Source organism: Urocampus carinirostris, chromosome 14 (genome assembly GCF_059441175.1).
Source record: "Urocampus carinirostris isolate Australia breed hairy pipefish chromosome 14, RoL_Ucar_1.0, whole genome shotgun sequence".
Taxonomy (NCBI): Eukaryota; Metazoa; Chordata; class Actinopteri; order Syngnathiformes; family Syngnathidae; genus Urocampus; species Urocampus carinirostris.
In genome coordinates this window covers 4,492,782-4,513,144 of record NC_142362.1, presented here as the reverse complement: position 1 = coordinate 4,513,144, position 20,363 = coordinate 4,492,782, and the positions used below count along the sequence as shown (strand labels likewise).

General features: G+C 40.2%; 1 protein-coding gene across 1 annotated transcript in view; it reads left to right on the top strand.

Annotated features, from left to right (window-relative positions):
• mlphb (melanophilin b) overlaps positions 1-8,306 on the top strand; it is a 42,928-nt gene extending 34,622 nt beyond the window's left edge. Inside the window, exons 9-14 of the mRNA XM_088353492.1 lie at positions 699-910; positions 999-1,076; positions 3,799-4,065; positions 5,265-5,396; positions 5,457-5,525; positions 8,250-8,306. Coding sequence (XP_088209618.1) covers positions 699-910; positions 999-1,076; positions 3,799-4,065; positions 5,265-5,396; positions 5,457-5,525; positions 8,250-8,306 — 815 coding nt within the window. The remainder of the gene's footprint in view (positions 1-698; positions 911-998; positions 1,077-3,798; positions 4,066-5,264; positions 5,397-5,456; positions 5,526-8,249) is intronic.
• The last annotated feature ends 12,057 nt before the right edge of the window (positions 8,307-20,363 follow it).

Below are 20,363 nucleotides of genomic sequence, written 5' to 3'. Positions count from 1 at the left end.
ACTACCCCAGTCGGTAGCGCTGCTGTTGTCGCGGTGGACAATAGTGGATATATATTTTTCCCACCCTTACCTTTGGAAATATAGACTTTTTTTTCCTTGGATTAGTTTCAACGGGCACCCGGACTCTGCAGTTCTGTATCAAACTGTAAGTACCGGTATCATTTTCCGTTCATTTTGCCGGCTGTGTACTTTATATTCAGTTACAATCGCGGGACTCAAAGCCGGGTTTGGGTTAATTTTGTGATTGTGTTACATGTTTTAATGTGGGCGTATGCAGCTTATATACAGGTACGCCCTGTGTAAGTACTAAATCGGTTCTCCTCTTAAAATGTGGTGGGTGCGGCTTATAATCAGGTGCGCTCTATAGTCTGGAATTTACGGTACTTTATTAATACATCGCCGTCGTTCCATCCATTTCAAAGTTCTGTGTTACTTGAAACAAAAAATGTCATTTTTGTGCTGGGCTTATTTGCTCTAAACTGCAATACACCGAGGCTGCGGAGTACGAAATGCAAATTAGCGAATCATTATCGTAAAGCATTTTTAATTCACCTTGCTAGTCGCGAGTGGGCCATTTAAAAGCTGGAATTCGCTCGAAAGGGAAGACAAATGTTCTCAAAAGATAGGAAGCGTTCGAAAACTGAGGCTCCGCTGACTTTGTATCTGCGAGTTTTAACAAATATTGTCGATATTTTCAGATGATCTCTTTTCGGACAATCGAGCTTTTCCATCTCGTCCCGTGTCCCGGCTCAGTTACTCCTCTTGGGGTAGCGGCAGTGCCGGAGGGGCCCGCGCTAGGGGCAGCAGATACTTCCTGGGACGTTACGAAGACGATACGGACGATGATCTAGACGGTTTTTCCAGACCGTGTGACCACGAAGACTTTGACTTCCGTAATCACCCACCTCAGGTCTTCTGATATTTTTGGATTTGTTTATCTGTACCGAAAACTGTGTTTGAAAATGTTCCATTTGTGTTCTTCCTTCGTGATCCTCCAGATCACCGACCTGAATCGCCAGATGTCAGCCATGGAGAGCCTCATGAGCCGCCTCCAGGTCTCTCTGAACTCCGATCAGGTTAATACTATGTCACAAGCCAGAAATGGAGACAGGATCCAGTAGCGTTCGTTTACTCAGTTTTATTGATAAAGAGGGAGAGCAATGCTTGCTTCCACGATCCGAGGATCGACGGACACGGGTAGCAGGTGGCTGGAGCGGAAGTGGCACTTCCGTGTCGTTCGAGGATAACCGTAGGCAGCAGGGATACTGATCACTAGCCGGGACGGGAGAGCAAGGGCGGTATCGAGTTTAGAAAAGAGGTCGGCAACAGGTATCAGGCAGGGGACAGGGTAAAACAGGTCAGTGGTCGGGATGTCAGATCAGGGAAGAAACGGGTCCGGAAACAGGTCGGCAACAGGTAACAGGCAGGAGAAAACAGGGCAGGAAAATGTCGGAAGGTATGAGCTTGCCTAGCTGGGAGCATAGGTTCGCAAACGGTCTGACGGCTTCCTCTTAGAAGCCGGGGGTTTAAAAAGAGTCCCTGAACCAATCACGCTCAAGACTGTTGGCGCCAATTGGGCAGTCACAGGTGTCCTGAATCAGCAATCATGACACACTAGGGAAGCATGATAATTATTGGGCTGATGGGTATCGAACCGATATCGGCCAAATATGACGTCACACTAATCGGCCCGATAGAACAAAAACAATCCGAAATGGAGTCACTGGATGACATGCTATAATATTCAATCCGCCGACACAACTTGTTAGAAAGATTCAAAGCATTTATGTTCCTCAATAGAATATATTGTAATTTTCTGTAGAAGTAAAATCACTACTTGGTTGTGTCTCCTCTTGACATCCGACGTGTGTGAGGCACTGGAAAACTCGGCCATAATTGGTGAACAGAACTTGTTAGAAAGATTTAAAGCATTCATGTTCCTCGTCTGACTATGTTTTGATTTTCTTTACAAGTACTAGCACAACTTGGTCGCGCCTTCTCTCTACCTCTTCGTAATGTGAGCAAGGCACTGGAGAATTTGACTATAGTCAGTCACAACAGGATATTTAGATTGTACGGGCTTCTGAGCGTTAACGAGTATTATAAAGACTACAAGTGCTACTTTTCGGTCGTGTCTACTCTCTACCCCTCTTTGATGTGCGTGAGGCATCGGAGAGCTCGGCCATATTCAGTCGTGAGAGGCTGTCATGATTTTAGGGGCTTCTCAGTTTGAGCAATTAGATAGAATAAATTTGTTGCGTCTCCACTCATTCCCTTCATATTGTGCGTGAGGCACCGGAGAGCCCATCTGTAATCAGTTGATACTACTTGTTAGAACAATTCTAAGCCTTTATGTTCTCAATAAATATATTTATATTTTCCATAGAAGTAGTAGCACAACTTGGAGGTGTTTCCTCTAATCCTCTTGCTAATGTGCAAGAGGCACTAGAGTGCCCGTCAACTAACAGTTGACACTACTTGTTAGAAAGATTCTAGGCCTTTATGTTCTCAATAAATATAGTTAGATTTTCCATAGAAGTAGTAGCTCAACTTGGTGGTGTCTCCTCTAATCCTCTTCCTAATGTGTAAGAGGCACTGGAGCGCCCGTCAATAAACAGTTGACACTACTTGTTAAAAAGATTCTAAACCTTTATGTTCTCAATAAATATACTTATATTTTCTATGTAAGTAGTAGCACAACTTGGCATTGTTGCCTCTAATCCTCTTCCTAATGTGTAAGAGGCACTTGAGTGCCTGTCAATCAACAATTGACTCTACTTGTTAGAAAGATTCTAAGAATTTATGTTCTTCAATAAAAATATTTGGATTTTCTTTTCAATAAATATATTTAGATTTTCTTTTGAAGTGATAACACAACTTGGTTGTGTCTCCTCTCTACCTCTTCATATCGTACGAGAGACACTGGAGTGCCCATCAATAAACAATTGACTCTACTTGTTAGAAAGATTCTAAGAATGTATTTTTCTCAATAAACATATTTAGATTTTCTATAGAAATAAAGTAATAGCACAACTTGGTGGTATCTCCTCACTACCTCTTCATATTGTGCGCGAGGCACTGGAGTGCCCGTCAATAAACAGTTGACACTACTTGTTAGAGGAATTCTAAGCCTTTATGTTCTCAATAAATGTACTTATATTTTCCATAGAGGTAGTAGCACAATTTGGAGGTGTTTCCTCTAATCCTCTTACTAATGTGTAAGAGGCACTGGAGCGCCCGTCAATAAACAGTTGACACTACTTGTTATAAGAATTCTAAGAATTTATTTTCCTCAATAAATATATTTAAATTTTCGATAGAAGTAATAGCATAACTTGGTGGTATCTCCTCTCTACCTCTTCATATTGTGCGCGAGGCACTGGAGTGCCCGTCAATAAACAGTTGACACTACTTGTTAGAGGAATTCTAAGCTTTTATGTTTTCAATAAATATATTTGGATTTTCCATAGAAGTAGTAGCACAGCTTGGTGGTGTCTCCTCTAAACCTCTTCATAATGTGCGCGAGGCACTGGAGTGCCCGTCTTTAAACATTTGACACTACTTGTTAGAAAGATTCTAAGCCTTTATGTTCTCAATAAATATACTTATGTTTTCCATAGACATAGTAGCACAACTTGGAGGTGTTGCCTCTAATCCTCTTACTAATGTGCAAGAGGCACTGGAGAGCTGTCATAATTGTACAGGCTTCTGAGATTTAGCAAGTTTTATATCGAATAATGAGAGCACAACTGGGTGATAAAAGCAGAATTTTATCAGTTCATTTTATCGTTCTCACAGGAAACCAACGCCATTTCTCCTTTTTACGGGTCGGACGGGGAAGAGCATCTTCTGAGACAAAAGTTGATCGCCATGGCGGCCGAGATTAGCGATAGCAGCCTGAGTTCTGACCAGGAAGAGTCGGATCGGTCCCTCTCTCCTCGAGAGATCGTCGCCACGGCGATGGAGACGAGTCAAGGCGACCGAAGAACGCCCCAGGATTCTAGACCTGGTTCCAGCAGAAGTGTGTCAGTCTCCGCAACCAATGAGCTGACAAGATCTAGTAAGGTAAAAACCAGAAATAGACAACCATAAGGGTGCTTGAAATCCTTGAAAATGCTTAAATTTTGATTTTGTATTATCAAGGTTTAAAAGTGCTTGTAAAGGCTTGAAATGGCTGCCCTGTTTCCTGGCAGTCTGACTCAATAGACCACGCATTTAAATGAATAAAAACAAAACAAGTCTGCTTAAAAATGACGCCAACAGGCCTGCATTTCTTCTTCCCTCGTGATTAACAGCAGCTGGTATTAGTTTGTATGGCTTGTCGCGCTTAATAGGACAGGTGCTTACATGAACAGCCCACTATGAAATTTTTATTTGTCAGAGCCAGAACGGGGACAGGACCCAATTGCATTGCGTTTTTCACAAGTTTTATTGAGAGAAAGAGGAGGGGTTGCGCCCACAATCCGGTGGCTGATGCGAGCGATGAGTGTCGGGAACGGAAAACGGGTCAGTAGCCAAGACAGGAGAGCAAAAACGTGGTCGGGGTCCGAAACGAGTCGTAAGCCAGAGAGTAAACGTGGTCCTCCAGGCACTCCGGTGTCCTCCCACATTCCTAAAAATCATGCATGCTAGGTCAATTGGCTGGTCCAAATTGTCCATAGGCGTGAATGAGCGAGTGAGTTTTCTGTCTCTGTGTGCCCTGCGACTGGCTGGCAACCAGTTGAGGGTGTCCACTGCCCGGAGATAGCTGGGATGGGCTCCAGCACTCCCGCGACCCAACTGAGGATAAGCGGTGCAGATAATGGATGGATGGATAATGAGCGTCTAGCATCCCGAACGCTAACGTGGAGCTACCCAGAGCTACCTGGGTTCAGCGCTGTTAGGACAGAGACACAAACGCCTGCTGGAAGCGGTGAGGAGACGGACTCGCTATCTACGTGAACACGAGGCGGTGTAACCCTGGGCACAAAGATTTCCATCTGCTGCAGGGACGTCCAACTTTTGGCCTAGCGTGTGACGTCATCCACTCCGCTGTGGCTAAACTACAACACAGCACCCCGAGGCCATCCTGTTCATCTGTTAATAATCAACACAAGGATACTGCTGGAAGTGTGAATTTCCCTACGGGGATGGATAAAGTATCTATCTATCTATGAGAGCCAGGACAGCATTTTGTGTTGTGACATTTTACATTTTACTTGTCTCTTCATGTCTCGCCATTCGGAGTTTAAAAAAATCCAAGAATCTTGTTTCTGTGTCTCAAGACAAACCACTCAACCGAAAGCCCGGAGAAGAAACATCAAGACGAAGAATTCGGCGGCTCCGCGGCGTTATTATACCAACTGGAAGACAAAATAGCCCGAGCTGCCGCCGACGTGCGGAATACGCAGACGCAGGTAAAACTTTTGAATTTCTCGATTCCCGAAACCTTAGTAACCGTCTGTCTCTCTCAAAAGATGTCCTACATCGAAAACAAAATGGCTGCTCTCGACTCTGGCGGACCGCTGACAGAAAATGGACAAAAGGTAACAGCGCTCGTTTTTTGGGACATTGTTGTACTTTTCACAGTGTTTTTAAATCACTATACTTTTCGTTAAGTACCGAACCATAAGGCGCACCTGATTATAAGCCGCACCCAGTACATTTTTAAAGGAAAACATTTTTTGTACATACATAAGCCGCACCTGACTATAAGCCGCATGTGCCCACATTGAAACATGAGATATTTAAAGAAACTTGGTACACGGAAAGAGTTTTAATAATATATGGTACCTTAACCCCTTAATGTAAAAGCGACTTAAGTGGCTGCTTAGGGCCCCGCAACCACTAGGGGGCCTCCATGAGTGGTTCACTTTTTTAGTGCCAACATTGTCACTTTGCGTGTCCACTCCAAAATACTTCGACAGAAATACAACAAAAATACTACACAATTACTACAAAACTAAATATTTAAAAAAAATACTACGAAAAGACAACTTCAGTAATATTACATAAAATACTAAAGAAGAATGACAAAAATACTACTGTGGAAATACTACAGAAAATTTACAAAAATACTACTAAAATATTGCTTTGGAAATACATCAATTATACTTCTACTGAAATACTAATAAAAGATCAATACATAATACTAGAATATAAAAAATTACTTATTTTATTTTGAAATTAAATGTAATTGTTGATTGACTGAATTTTGATGATTAGAAATAATGATAAATAATAGTAATAGTCATAAATAGTACTTAAGTAGTTTTTATTCACCAAGTTTTTTTTACTTCTCATCTCATCTCATCAGCCGTACCGCTTATCCTCATTAGGGTCGCGGGGGGGCTGGAGCCCATCCCAGCCATCTCCGGGCAGTGGGCAGGGGACACCCTGAACTGGTTGCCAGCCAATCGCAGGGCACACAGGGACAGACAACTCATTCGCTCATTCACACCTAGGGACAATTTGGACCGGCCAATTCACCTGAAACGCATGTTTTTGGAACGTGGGAGGAAACCGGAGTGCCCGGAGGAAACCCACGCAAGCACGGGGAGAACATACAAACTCCGCACAGGAAGTCTGGAGCTGGATTTGAACCCACGACAGGTTCCCATGACATGAACTGTGCCGCACAAGCGCTAACCACTGCGCCGCCGTGCTGCCTTGTTTTTTTACTTTTACTCAAGTAATTCTTTGAATGGCTCCTTTCTACTTGAGTTATATTATTTTGAAGTAACAGTAATATTACTTTGGTACATGTTTTGGCTTGTTTACCCACCTCCAAATCGATTGTTATTGTTTTTCAATAAAATGACCCCCCTGCCGAGCAATTGTCTTCATCTTGTTTACTTGTTTTAAAGCACGATAACTTCTACAGATCACATACCCATGTGGCTGTCTTACAGCTTTTTCCATAAACTCCAAACAGTTTTGCTTTCATCTTCTGGAAGATTTTTTTTTTCATTTTATGTTTGTTTCTCTAAGTAGCCAAACAAGTCTTCCAGACAGGGATTTAGTTATATTTGTACTCTCTGACGGTGAAATAGAGGTTGAAAAATATTACAACCTTCACTATTTCTATACCCATATTACTATATCTATCTATCTATCTATCTAGACATCTAGACATCTATCTATCTATCTATCTATCTATCTATCTATCTATCTATCTATCTATCTATCTATCTATCTATCTATCTATCTAGACATCTAGACATCTAGACATCTATCTATATCTATCTATCTAGACATCTAGAGTCAGGGTCAAAAAAAGCTTGCCTGGTATACACGTAGATTCACAGACGGACTGACAACAGGGGATTGACAGGACTGGGTTCAAATAGTGCCAATCCGGACCCAAATGGCGCAAAATGAGCGGGCACAGCTGAGTCACATCAGTAATCATGACATTAATGTAGCTAAATCCTCATCTATGTTTAAAACCTGGTTTTAGAGGCAAATGGTTTTAATGGTTAAAGTAACAGTGTGTAATAATTCACAACAGAGGTCATTATAGACACACTATGGAAGCTTGAAGGATACCCCTTGGCGAGATTCGTAAGCCTACTTACATATTTTCTTGCTTGCGCAAAGACGATTTTAAACCAGTGACCAAACATGAAAGTGAGGGACAACAAAAAAACAAGTGAGCCGGTTGTCACCGGAGCGGTTGAAAAGAGTAAGGAGCTAGAGTTGGTCAGAGATCGTGTACGTGGGTAACTTTAGCAGCTAGCAGGAAACGCTACTATAAAAGCTCGTAAAAGATTGCAAGAGCGAAAATGATTGACATGGAATAGCTGATAATAGCTAGCAGCCTGCGACCCAGTGAATAGCAAGGGTGGCTGGAGAAGTAAACAGTGGAAAAAAAGAAGAGCGTGTCTTAATTAATCATGGAGCTCAGTAACGCTTACATGACCAACAATGGAAGGTGAGTGGCACTGAAGGACGAAGCAAAAGCAGCTAACGATAACAATAGAAGCTAACGGCAAGCCATATCGTGTTGTTGAGTGTCTAAATGAGTGACTAGAGAAGGAAACGGTGGGGAAAAATGGAGATGCCTGAATCACGGGATTTTGGCTTATATGATCACCTGTGGAGGGCGATTGACACCGAAGGACTAAGTGCAGTTCACAATAACAATAGCGGCTAATGGCGAGCCATATCGTGTAATCGAGTGTCTAAATGAGTTGATAGAGAAGGAAACAGTGGAAAGAAATGGAAATTCCCGATTCACGGGATGCGGCTACATCTGCTTACATGAACAGCTGTGGAAGGCACTGAAGGACGAAGCAAAAGCAGCTAACAATAACGACAGAAGCTAACGGCAAGCCATATTGTGTCGTTGAGTGTCTAAATGACTGGCTAGAGAAGGAAACAGTGGGGAAAAATGGAGATGCCTGAATCACGGAACTCGGCTAAATCTGCTTGCATGATCAGCTGTGGAGGGAGATTGACACTAAAGGACAAAGCAAGAGCAGTTAACAATAACAATAGTGGCTAATGGAGAGCCATATCGTTCAGTTGAGTGGCTAAATGAGTGACTAGAGAAGGAAACAGTGGGGAAAAATGCCTGTATCACGGGACCGGGTTAAATTTGTTTGTATGACCAGCTATGGAGGGCGATTAGCACCAAAAGACTTAGCAAGAGCAGTTAACAATAACAATAGCAACTAATGGCGAGCCATATCGTGTAGTTGAGTGGTTAAATGAGTGGCTAGAGAAGGAAACAGTGGAAAAAATGGCGCTGCCCAAATCACGGTACTCGGCTACGTTCGCTTGCTTGATCAGCTGTGGAAGGCAAGTGACACTTAAGGATAGCTAACAATAACAATAGCAGCTAGCGGTAAGCCATAGCCTGCAGCCAAGAAGCTAATATGAGTGGCTAGAAAGGAAAACAGGGGGAAAAATGGGGAGGCACTTGAAGAGAACTCATGTTTCTAAATACATGCGTTTTTGCTTGTTATTTGAAATAATAGTCTTTTATTTCAATGCATTACGTGCTTTTCACACCACTAGGGGTCGCCATAAACTAGCAAACACAGTAAAACCAAAAACACACTCAACAAAATCTTTATTCCATCACAAGCTGAATGTGTCCTAAATAACTTAGAAAGGAAATGAAATGATTGTTTTATAATAATAATGAAAAAAAATCCCAGGAAATGATAACAAGAAGAATAAACTAAAAACAAAAATTGAGTTAAACTATTCCTGTATATTGGTTAACTTGATACTAAATAAGATTTTTTAGAAAAAGGGTCACAAACATGAGGCCTGCGGGCACGAGGTAGACTCCAAAGTACACCTGAGTAGCCCGTGGACTGGTTCTAAAGATAACTCATTGTGATTTTCTAGGAAATTGGATTTCTCACGCACTTGATGTTTTAGTGGTTGACTGATCCTATCTTTTAATGTTTGATACCTGATATTACTACTAATAACATAGTCATGTTACAAGTCTATCTATCTATCTATCTATCTATCTATCTATAACTAACTAACTAACTATAGATCTATCTATCTATCTATCTATCTATCTATCTATCTATCTATCTATCTATCTATCTATCTATCTATCTATCTCCTCATTAAATCAATGACTAAGCAAACAAACAAAGCAAGAAACAAACACATAAATAAATACATTAAAATGAATACATTGCTAAATAAACTGACAAACTGAAACTGAAAAGAAGATAACAATCAAAAAAATGAATGAACTAACAGATAAACAAACTAAAAAATTGACAAACTACCCGAAAGATGAACTAACAGACGAACAAATGGATCAATGGACAAACAAGTTACAGATACATTAACGATTAAATGGACTAAAAGATAATCAAACTAGCATACAAAGAAATGAAGAAACTAGCAAACTAACAGATAAACAAGCTAATTGATAAATAAAGTAACAGTTAAACAGATGGACTAACAAACAAACGGACAAACGAAGAAAGAAATTGACACAAATGGACTAAGGAACTAACAGACAAACAAATGAATCAATGGACGATTAAACGGACTAAAAGATAATCAAACCAACATACAAAGAAATGAAGACCCTAGCAAAGTAACAGATGAACAAGCTAAATTATAAATAAACTAAAAGGTAAACAAATGGACAACAAACAAACGGATAAACCAATAAAGAAACTGACCAACTGCAAGATAAATGAACTAACGGACAAATGGAATGAGGAACTAAAAAATTAAGAAACTATGAATGTGTCATGATTACTGATGTGACTCAGCTGTGCCCGCTCTTTTGGCGCCAACTGCAGGTTCTGATTGGCTCCCAATCAGTATTTGAACCCAGACCTGTCTGTCCCCTTTTGTCAGTCCGTCTGTGAACCTCAGTAAACACCAGGCAAGCCTTTTTCGACCCTGACTCCTACCTGTCCGTTTTTTTTTGCTCCCGTCTGTCCCCGGCTTCAACACGTTTTTGATCCTGACCACGTCTGCTCTTCTATTCTGGCTTACGACCCGCTTTCGACCCCAACCACGTTTTTGTCAACGAACCTCTGCCCCGCAAGACGTGGGTTCTGACTTGGTCCTGTTTTCCTGTTTGTATTTCCTGTCCGGTATTGTTACCGTTTATTTTGTCCTTTTAAATATTGGTTTCCTGTTTCGTTCCCATCTATTTTGTCCTGTTCATTATTCTCTCCATTTTTCATTCCCGTCTAGTTTGTCCTGTTTATTTCAATATCTTGTTTCATTATCAATCCTGTCCGTCCCGTCCTGTCCCGTATCGACCCCATCTGTCCGTTACCTGCTCGGGCAATTGGAATCGATCTCGTCGGTCTCTGGCTTCCTGTTTTTCCACGCCAGACCCCTGCCTAACGTGCATGACTCCCTATTTCCAGTAAAATAAAAAGCTTGTGTGAGAACGTCACGCGTTTGGGTCCTGATCCTGATCCGGTTTCTGACACTTTATATACTGGACCGAACCAATTACAATACTGGTGTTATATTGAAAAACCTTTTAAGGAATTTGCATTACCAGAATTTTATGTCCTAGCCGTACTGCAAAGGTTCCTCGGCCATAGGTTCCCGACCCCGGATATAAATATGACATATAATACTGGTAAGGGTCTAAGACAGGGGTGTCAAACATGCGGCCCGGGGGCCAGATCAGGCCCGCTAAGGGATTGAATCCGGCCCGCGAGACAACGCTCAGAGAAGCGCAAGAGAAAAACGAGCTGCAGGTCTAATTACGTCCACTTGATGTTGCTAAAGCCAGGTGCCTCTCACAAAGACGGTGTACTTGTATTTCTTTCTTTATCTCTCTCTTTCTTTATCTCTCTCTTTATCTCTCTCTCTCTCTTTATCTCTCTCTCTCTTTATCTCTCGCTATCTTTATCTCTCTCTTTATCCCTCTCTCTCTTTATCTCTCTCTATCTTTATCCCTCTCTCTCTCTCTTTATGTATCTCTCTCTTTATCTCCCTTTTTTTCTCTCTCTCTCTCTTTCACTCTCTGTCTCTTTCTCTTTCTTTGTTTCTCTTTGCCTCTTTCTCATCTGCGTCTTTTTACCTTCTTTTGGTCTCTCTTCCATTTTTCCTTTTCTCTCTTTTGCTCTCTCCTGCTTTCCCCTTCTCTCCTTCTCCCAATCTCTATTTCTCTCCTTCTCTTTTCTCTCCTTCCCTCTTTGTCTCTCTCTATATCATTCTTTCTCTCTCTTTCTTTCCCCCTCTCTCAATATTTGTCTTTATATCTTTTTTGTTTCTCAAATTCTCTCTCCGTCGCTCTTCTTTCTCTCTTCTCTCTCTCTCTCTTTCTCCCTTTGTCTTTTTTATTGTCCCACCCTCTCTCTTTTTCTCTCCTTTGCTTTGTCTTATTTCTTTCTCTATTTTTCTTTCCCTCTAGTACACTAGTCCGGCCCCCGAGAGAATGTTTGTTCTATCTTGTGGCCCCAGAGGTAAAATGAGTTTGACACCCCTGGTCTAAGATAAGTTCCAGTAATTGGAGTTTAGGTTTTATGGACTAAGCCTCTAATTCAGGATCAGGTTTCTTCTGGTAATCCATCTTTTTCATCTTCTCCAGTCTGCAGTCCCGCTCCCAACAAGAAGACTCCCCCAGAACATTTCCGCAAGTAAGAACCGAGATTCCCATTGGCCGCGAGCGTCGTCCCGAACATCTTAACCTCGTTAAACCCGGAGAAATAAAACGGACTATTTTGTGTTTCATGAACAATGTGGCCTTTTTAGTTCTTGTGAGAAACGCATTTCCGTTAAGGCACCGAGCCTGGACACAATCTGTTTTATGGCTTTGGGGCTTTTGGGTCCTCTTAACTTTTAGTGCTAACTAGAACAGGGCTCACCAAGCTTTTTTGAAGTGGAGAGATACTTTTTTTTACGACCAGTAATATTCAATTCCAAAATAACAACTTATTACTGTAAGTGTTGTGCATGTTACTTTAAAAAAGTATTAAGTTATAGTTACTTGCTATTTCTGACAAAACTGAATTACTCTACAGCAGGGGTGTCAAACATGCGGCCCGGGGGCCAGATCAGGCCCGCTAAGGGATTGAATCCGGCCCGCGAGACAACGCTCAGTGAAGCACAAGAGAAAAACGAGCTGTAGGTTGAAATATGTCTACTTGATGTTGCCAAAGCCAGGTGCCTCTCACAAAGACGGTGGACTTGTATTTCTCTCTCTCTCTCTCTCTCTCTTGCTCTCTCTCTCTTTTTTTTTTTCCCCTCCCTTTTTCTCTCTCTCGCTGTCTCTCTCTTTCACTTTCTGTGTCTCTCTTTGTCTCTTTCTTTGTTTCTCTTTATCTTTTTACCTTATTTTGCTCTCTCTTCCATTTTTCCTTCTCTCTCTCTCTTGTCTCTCTTTCTCTCTCTCTTGCTTTCCCATTCTCTCCTTCTCCCATTCTCTCTTTCTCTCCTTCTTTTTTCTCTCCTCTCTTTCTATTTCTCTTTGGATATTTTTCTTTCTCTCTCTTTCTTCCCCCCTCTCTCATTATTTGTCTTTATCTCTTGTTTCTCATGTTTCACGTTCTCTCTCTCTCTCCCTTTCTCTCTTTCTTTGTCCCACCCTCTTTTTCTCTCCTCCTTCGCTTTGTCTTATTTCTTTCTCTCTTTCTTTCTCTCTAATCTACTAGTCCGGCCCCCGAGGGAATGTTTGTTCTATCCTGTGGCCCCCGAGGTAAATTGAGTTTGACACCCCTGCTCTACAGTAAAAGTAACGAGTTACTAGGGAAAGTATTTACGTTACTACTTAGTTGTTGTATGTCAGTTAAATAGAGATGACTGGTAGTTGTGTTATACGCAGGGTTGGGTAGGGTAACTTTAACTGGATTACTTTCAATTACTTTTGGATTACTCCAAAACCAAATATGCTAATAAAAGACAAAATAAACTAAATATGAATCAAATGACTACATTTTGCGCAGGCTTGGGGAGTAACGGAACACATGGAACGGCAAAAATGATGTTGGCAAGCTGTTTGGATTTATTTTCATTTTGTTTCTGTCGCGTTTTATGTTCGTTTTGCCAGAGATCAAAGAAATCAAAGCCAGGAGAGAAAGCTTACCACGTGTTGTGAGTCATCATTTTATTCATATTTAGTTTCTTTTCGGGGCGGCAGTGGCTCAGGAGGTAGGGAGCTCGTCTTGGGATCAAGAAATCACAGGTTCGATTCCCGGCTCCTCCGTGTCACATGTCGAAGTGTCCTTGGGTAAGACACTGAACCCCTAATACCTCCAATAAGCAGGTTAGCGCCTTACATGGCTGCACGGCCGCTATTGGGAAATGTGAAGCACACTGTAAAGCGCTTTGGGAAGTCTTGACTTGAAAAGCGCTATATAAATGCAGATCATTTCATTTCATCATTCTTTTGTCCTTTATCAGCATATTTGGTATTGGAGTAATCCAAAAGTAATTGAAAGTAATCCAGTTAAAGTAACCCTACCCAACCCTGGTAATACGTACAACCATGTCATATTTATTGCACCTTCTCAGCAACGGATTTATCCTACACTTGAGGTGCAACAAAAATGAACAGTAAACAATATAATGAAAAAATAAACAGCGTGTACATAAACACGCACAAAACTGTATGTAAACACACACAAAAATGTACACAACACACACACAAATATATACGTAAACACACACAAAACCTATTTAAACACGTACTTAAACGTACGTAAGCACGCACAAAAATGTACATACCACACAAAAAAACGTACATAACACACCCCAAAATGTACGTAAACACACACACAAACATACCTAAACACAGAAAAACGTACATAAACACACACTCGAACGTATGTAATTAAACACAAAATGTACGTAAACACACACAAAAATATACGTAAACACAAATAAAACCTATTTAAAAACGTACATAAACGTACGCAAACACGCACAAAACTGTATGTAAACACACACAAAAGCGTACATAACACACATACAAATATACGTAAACACACAAAACCTATTATAACACATACATAAACGTACGTAAGCACGCACAAAAATGTACATAACACACCCCAAAATGTACGTAAACACACACACAAACATACCTAACCACAGAAAAACGTACATAAACACACACTCAAACGCATGTAATCAAACACAAAATGTACGTAAACACACTCCAAATCATAGATAACACACACACACACACACAAAAATATACGTAAACACAAACAAAACCTATTCAAAAACATACATAAACGTACGCAAACATGCACAAAACTGTATGTAAACACACACCAAAGCGTACATAACACACACACAAATATACGTAAACACACACAAAACCTATTTAAACACATACATAAACGTAGGTAAGGACGCACAAAGATGTACATAACACACAAAAAAACGTACATAACACACCCCAAAATGTACGTAAACACACACACAAACATACCTATCCACAGAAATACGTACATAAACACACACTCAAACGTATGTAATCAAACACAAAATGTACGTAAACACACTCAAAATCATAGATGACACACACACACACAAAAATATACGTAAACACAAATAAAACCTATTTAAAAACGTACATAAACGTACGCAAACACGCACAAAAGCGTACATAACACACATACAAATATATACGTAAACACACAAAACCTATTATAACACATACATAAACGTACGTAAGCACGCACAAAAATGTACATAACACACAAAGAAACGTACATAACACACCCCAAAATGTACGTAAACACACACACAAACATACCTAACCACAGAAATACGTACATAAACACACACTCAAACGTATGTAATCAAACACAAAATGTACGTAAACACACTCCAAATCATAGATGACACACACACACACAAAAATATACGTAAACACAAATAAAACCTATTTAAAAACGTACGCAAACACGCACAAAACTGTATGTAATCACGCACAAAAACGTACATAACACACAAAAAAAACGTACATAACACACCCCAAAATGTACGTAAACACACACACAAACATACCTAACCACAGAAAAACATACATAAACACAGACTCAAACGTATGTTATCAAACACAAGATGTACGTAAACACACTCCAAATCATAGATAACACACACACACACAAAAATATACGTAAACACAAATAAAAACCTATTTAAAAACGTACGCAAACACGCACAAAAACATACATAACCACACAAAAATGTACATCAACACTCATTTAAACACAAAATGTACGTAAACGCCACAAAAATGTATGTAAACACACATGGAAATGTACGTGAACACCCACAAGAATGTACGTAAACACCTACAAAAATGTTCGTAAACACGTACAAAGACGTACTTAAACATACACAAAAACAAACCTAACCACACAAAAACATACATTAAACACACACCATAACGTAAGTAATCAAACACAAAAATGCACCCGAAGTGAAATGACGTAAATACGTACAAATGCACAAAAAATATACATAAACACGCACAGAACCGTACGTAAACACACACAAAAGCGTACATAACACACACCAAAATGTACGTGAACACACACAATAACGTACGTAAACAGGCATAAAAATGTTTGTAAACACGTACATAAACGTACGTGAAAATTGCACATAAACACACACAAAAACGTACACAACACACACCAAAACGTACGTAAACACACACAAAAACATATGTTAAAATGCACAGCCCGTACGTAAATACACACAAAAACATACACAACCACACCAAAACTGTCACGAGGTGGAACCGGACCAGAACGGAGGCAGGAGGCAGGAAGGGAGAACTCATTTGCGGTAACAATCATAACTTTTATTTAACAAAATAAAAGTCGTCCAAAACTCCGGGACAAAACAGAACAAAAACATTCTTACACTCAGAATGGGCAGGTACAGGTTTCCTCCGACTCAAACTAAACAGGACAGGGCATAACAGAACGGAAAATGTGTAATGAGCCAACCCCCGCAATACCCACAACCCAACCTTAAATAGCACACACGCAATTAGCTGATCTGCTTCAGCTGGTGCCCAGGGGGCGGGGCAGACCGGTCGCCAAGGCGACCATGCTGGCCATGACAAAAACGTACATGAACACACACTCAAGCGTACATAATCTGTGGTCTGTGCAGCCTTTTGAGACTCCTTGTGATAAAGGGCCAAACAAATAAACATGACTTGACATAAACACATACAGAAACATGCACAAAAACACACCAAAACACGCATGAAAACGTATGTGAACACACACAAAAATGTACATAGACACACAGAAAAACGTACGTAAACACACACAAAAAATACGTTAACACGCACAGACTGTACGTAAACACACACCAAAACGTACATAACCACACAAAAACGTATATAAACACACACACACATGCACAAACACTCACCAAAACAGACGTAATCGAACACAAAACGTACGTAAACACCAGAAAAATGTACAAAACACGCATAAAAATGTAAGTGAACACACACAAAAATATACGTAAACACGTACCAAAATGTATCTAAACACATACAATAACATAAGTGAACATGCACAGAAATGTACATACACACACACAAAAACATACGTTAACACGCACAAAAAAACGTACGTAAAAATGCACAAAAACCTATGTAAACACATACATAAACGTACGTAAACACGCAAAGAAATGTACATAAACACATACTAAAACGTACGAAAACACACACTAAAACGTATGTAAACGCGCGCAAAAAAACGTACGTAAACACGCACGAAAATGTACATGAACACACACAAAAATGTACATGAACACGTCAAAAAATTACATAAACATGCACAAAAACGTACATAAACCCGCATGAAAATGTACCTAAATCCATCCTAAAACACACAGAATCACACACATAAACATGCGTAAACACACTAAAACCTACATAACCGCGCACAAAAACGTACGTAAACACGCGCAAAAAAACGTACGTAAACACGCACGAAAATGTACGTACACACGTCAAAAAAGTACAAAAACATGCACAAAAACGTATGTTAACCCGCATGAAAATGTACCTAAATCCATCCAAAAACGTACAGAATCACTCACATAAACATGCATAAACACACTAAAACGTATGTAAACGCGCGCAAAAAAACGTACGTAAACACGCACGAAAATGTACATGAACACACACAAAAATATACATGAACACGCACGAAAATGTACGTAAACACGTCAAAAAAGTACATAAACATGCACAAAAACGTACATAAACCCGTATGAAAATGTACCTAAATCATCCTAAAACACACAGAATCACACACATAAACATGCATAAGCACACACCAAAACGTATGTAACACAAAAACGTACGTAAACACGCACGAAAATGTAGGTGAACACGCACAAAAGGGTACGTAAACACGCATGGAAATGTACGTAAATCCATCCAAAAACACACAGAATCACACACATAAACATGCACAAATTCACACCAAAATGTACATAAACACGCACTAAAACAATGTAAACACGTACGTAAACACGCGCAAAAAAACGTACATAAACACACATGAAAGTGTACATGAACACACACAAAAATGTACGTAAACACCTAAAAAAGTACATAAACACTTATAAAAACTTAGGTAAACACGCATGAAAATAAACCTTAATCCATACAAAAACGTACAGAATCACTCACATAAACATGCATAAACACACCAAAACGTACGTAAGCACGCACAAAAACCTACCGAAAAACTCCCAAATGAGATTGTTGTCTACTTCTAGGAAAAGTGGCGATTTTTGCCCGGAACTCCTACTACAGGGTCTCTCAGACCAGAGACCCAAGGCCTGGGTAACGTGTTCTGGAACTCTAGGGTTTATTCTAGGATGCAAAGCAAAGGAAAAGCTTCATTTTCTTCCTTAGAAATTTTTCTTAATATTAAATAAAGTCAAATATTTTGAGGAATTCCTTCAGCTTTCTTCAATGCTATGCTAGCTCTTAAAGCTAATATTATGCATCTTATAGTCCTGTGCGCCCTATTTATTAAAAAATATTCCAGAGGAGACTACTTTTGAGGCCGCGCCCTATATTCCATAGTGCCTTATATTCTGGAAAATACATTAACCTGTTTCCAGACTATAAAGCGCACTAGATTATGAAGCGCACTGCCAAAATATTGTGATATATTTTTCATATATAAGGCGCACTGGACTATAAGGCGCATGCCATTGAAACTACAGCTTCATAAAAAGGAAATAAATATATTTAAATCAAAATAATTTATTGATTAAAACATAAAATAACATCATCTGTTTTTTTTCACCATTTTAGATTAATTTTGGCAACAAACGATGTTAACCACAAGAGGGCACTCCAAGGACACTCGTTATGTTTCTCAAAGGGAGAACAGTTACCTAAGGCAGTATCATTTGAATGTGATTCATAAACATTATATCCTACTTCGATCTCATATTGTCAGGGTTGCCATGGCGCCCAGTTGGGCCGGCCTGTGTGGCGCCAGCTGCGACTCATTGACAGATTGGCTTTCCGTCTATTTAAGCTCAGTGCTCTCATTCGTCCTTTGTCAGTCCGTCAACGAACCTCTGCCCCGCAAGACGTGGGTTCTGACTCGGTCCTGTCCAGTTGGAATTCCCTGTCTGATTTGTTCCCGTTTATTTTTGTCCTGTTTAATATCGGTTTCCAGTTTCATTACAGTCCACTTTTGTCCTGTTTAGTATTCTCTCCAGTTTTTGTTCCCGTCCTGTTTTTTCTTTGCTATCCTGGTTAATTATCCATCCTGTCTGTCTGTCCCGTCCTGCCCGGTATCTAACCAATCTGTCCGATATCAACTCGGGCAATTGGTATCGATCTCGTCGGTCTCTGGCTTCCTGTCTTTCCACGCCAGACCGCTGTCTAACGTGCATGACTCCCTATTTCCTGTAAAATAAAAGGCTTGTGTGAGAACGTCACGCGTTTGGGTCCTGATCCTGTTCTGGTTCATGACATATACAAATTGTAAAAAATAATAGTAGTTCAAAAGTACTAGGGGAAAAAAAGGAAGTAAAAAACTTTGATTTGCATCGTTGTAGTAACCGTTTTCAACTTTCCCATCTGATTTAGAAATGATCGGAATCAATATCTCGGAATTTAATATCCCCTTCCCCTCAAAAATGAAAAGAAATCACCTGAAATCTTAAATCCCATTTTCATTTAATTAACCGGTGTTGTTTTATTTTATTGATGTTGGCGTTTGTGTTTTTTCCAGGAAGCAATAACGGGACAGGACAAGCGAGAAGACGACAGGGTTTAATGTGAGATTTCGTGTAAGGCTTCAAGCGTATCGGCATATTTTATCCTGATTGATTTTATGATCGTCTGAAAAAATCAATCAATTAATCGATATACCGAAAAACATATCCCCCTAGTGGTAGGTGACGAGAGTCAGGAGCACAATACATTCATTTCCCTTCGCTCTTCCCAACCTGACACCGAACATTAAACCCACAGCACAGCAAAGGGTGAGTTACTGTACAATGCAACCCCTTTATCAGCAGAGAGGCCCGACAGCATGCGCTGGTTTACCCCCTCCGCATCATATGCATCAATATCAGTCATTCTTAACTATTCTTTCACGTCTTTCCCTAGCACACGCTCTTGTATCCATTAAACTGATTGACCTCACATCCAGAGCAAGTTATACCCCATCCATCCAACCATATTTGGGCCTTCCTCTTATTTTATTTCACAGCACTTCTACACTACATACTCTATTAGTACAACTGCCTTCATCCATTCTTTCCATTTGTCCAAACCATCTCAGAACATTTTCATCAACCCTCTCAGCAAGCTCCTTCACCACATCATGTGAATTTCCCTTCGGGGATGAATAAAGTATCTATCTATCTATCTATCTATCTATCTATCTATCTATCTA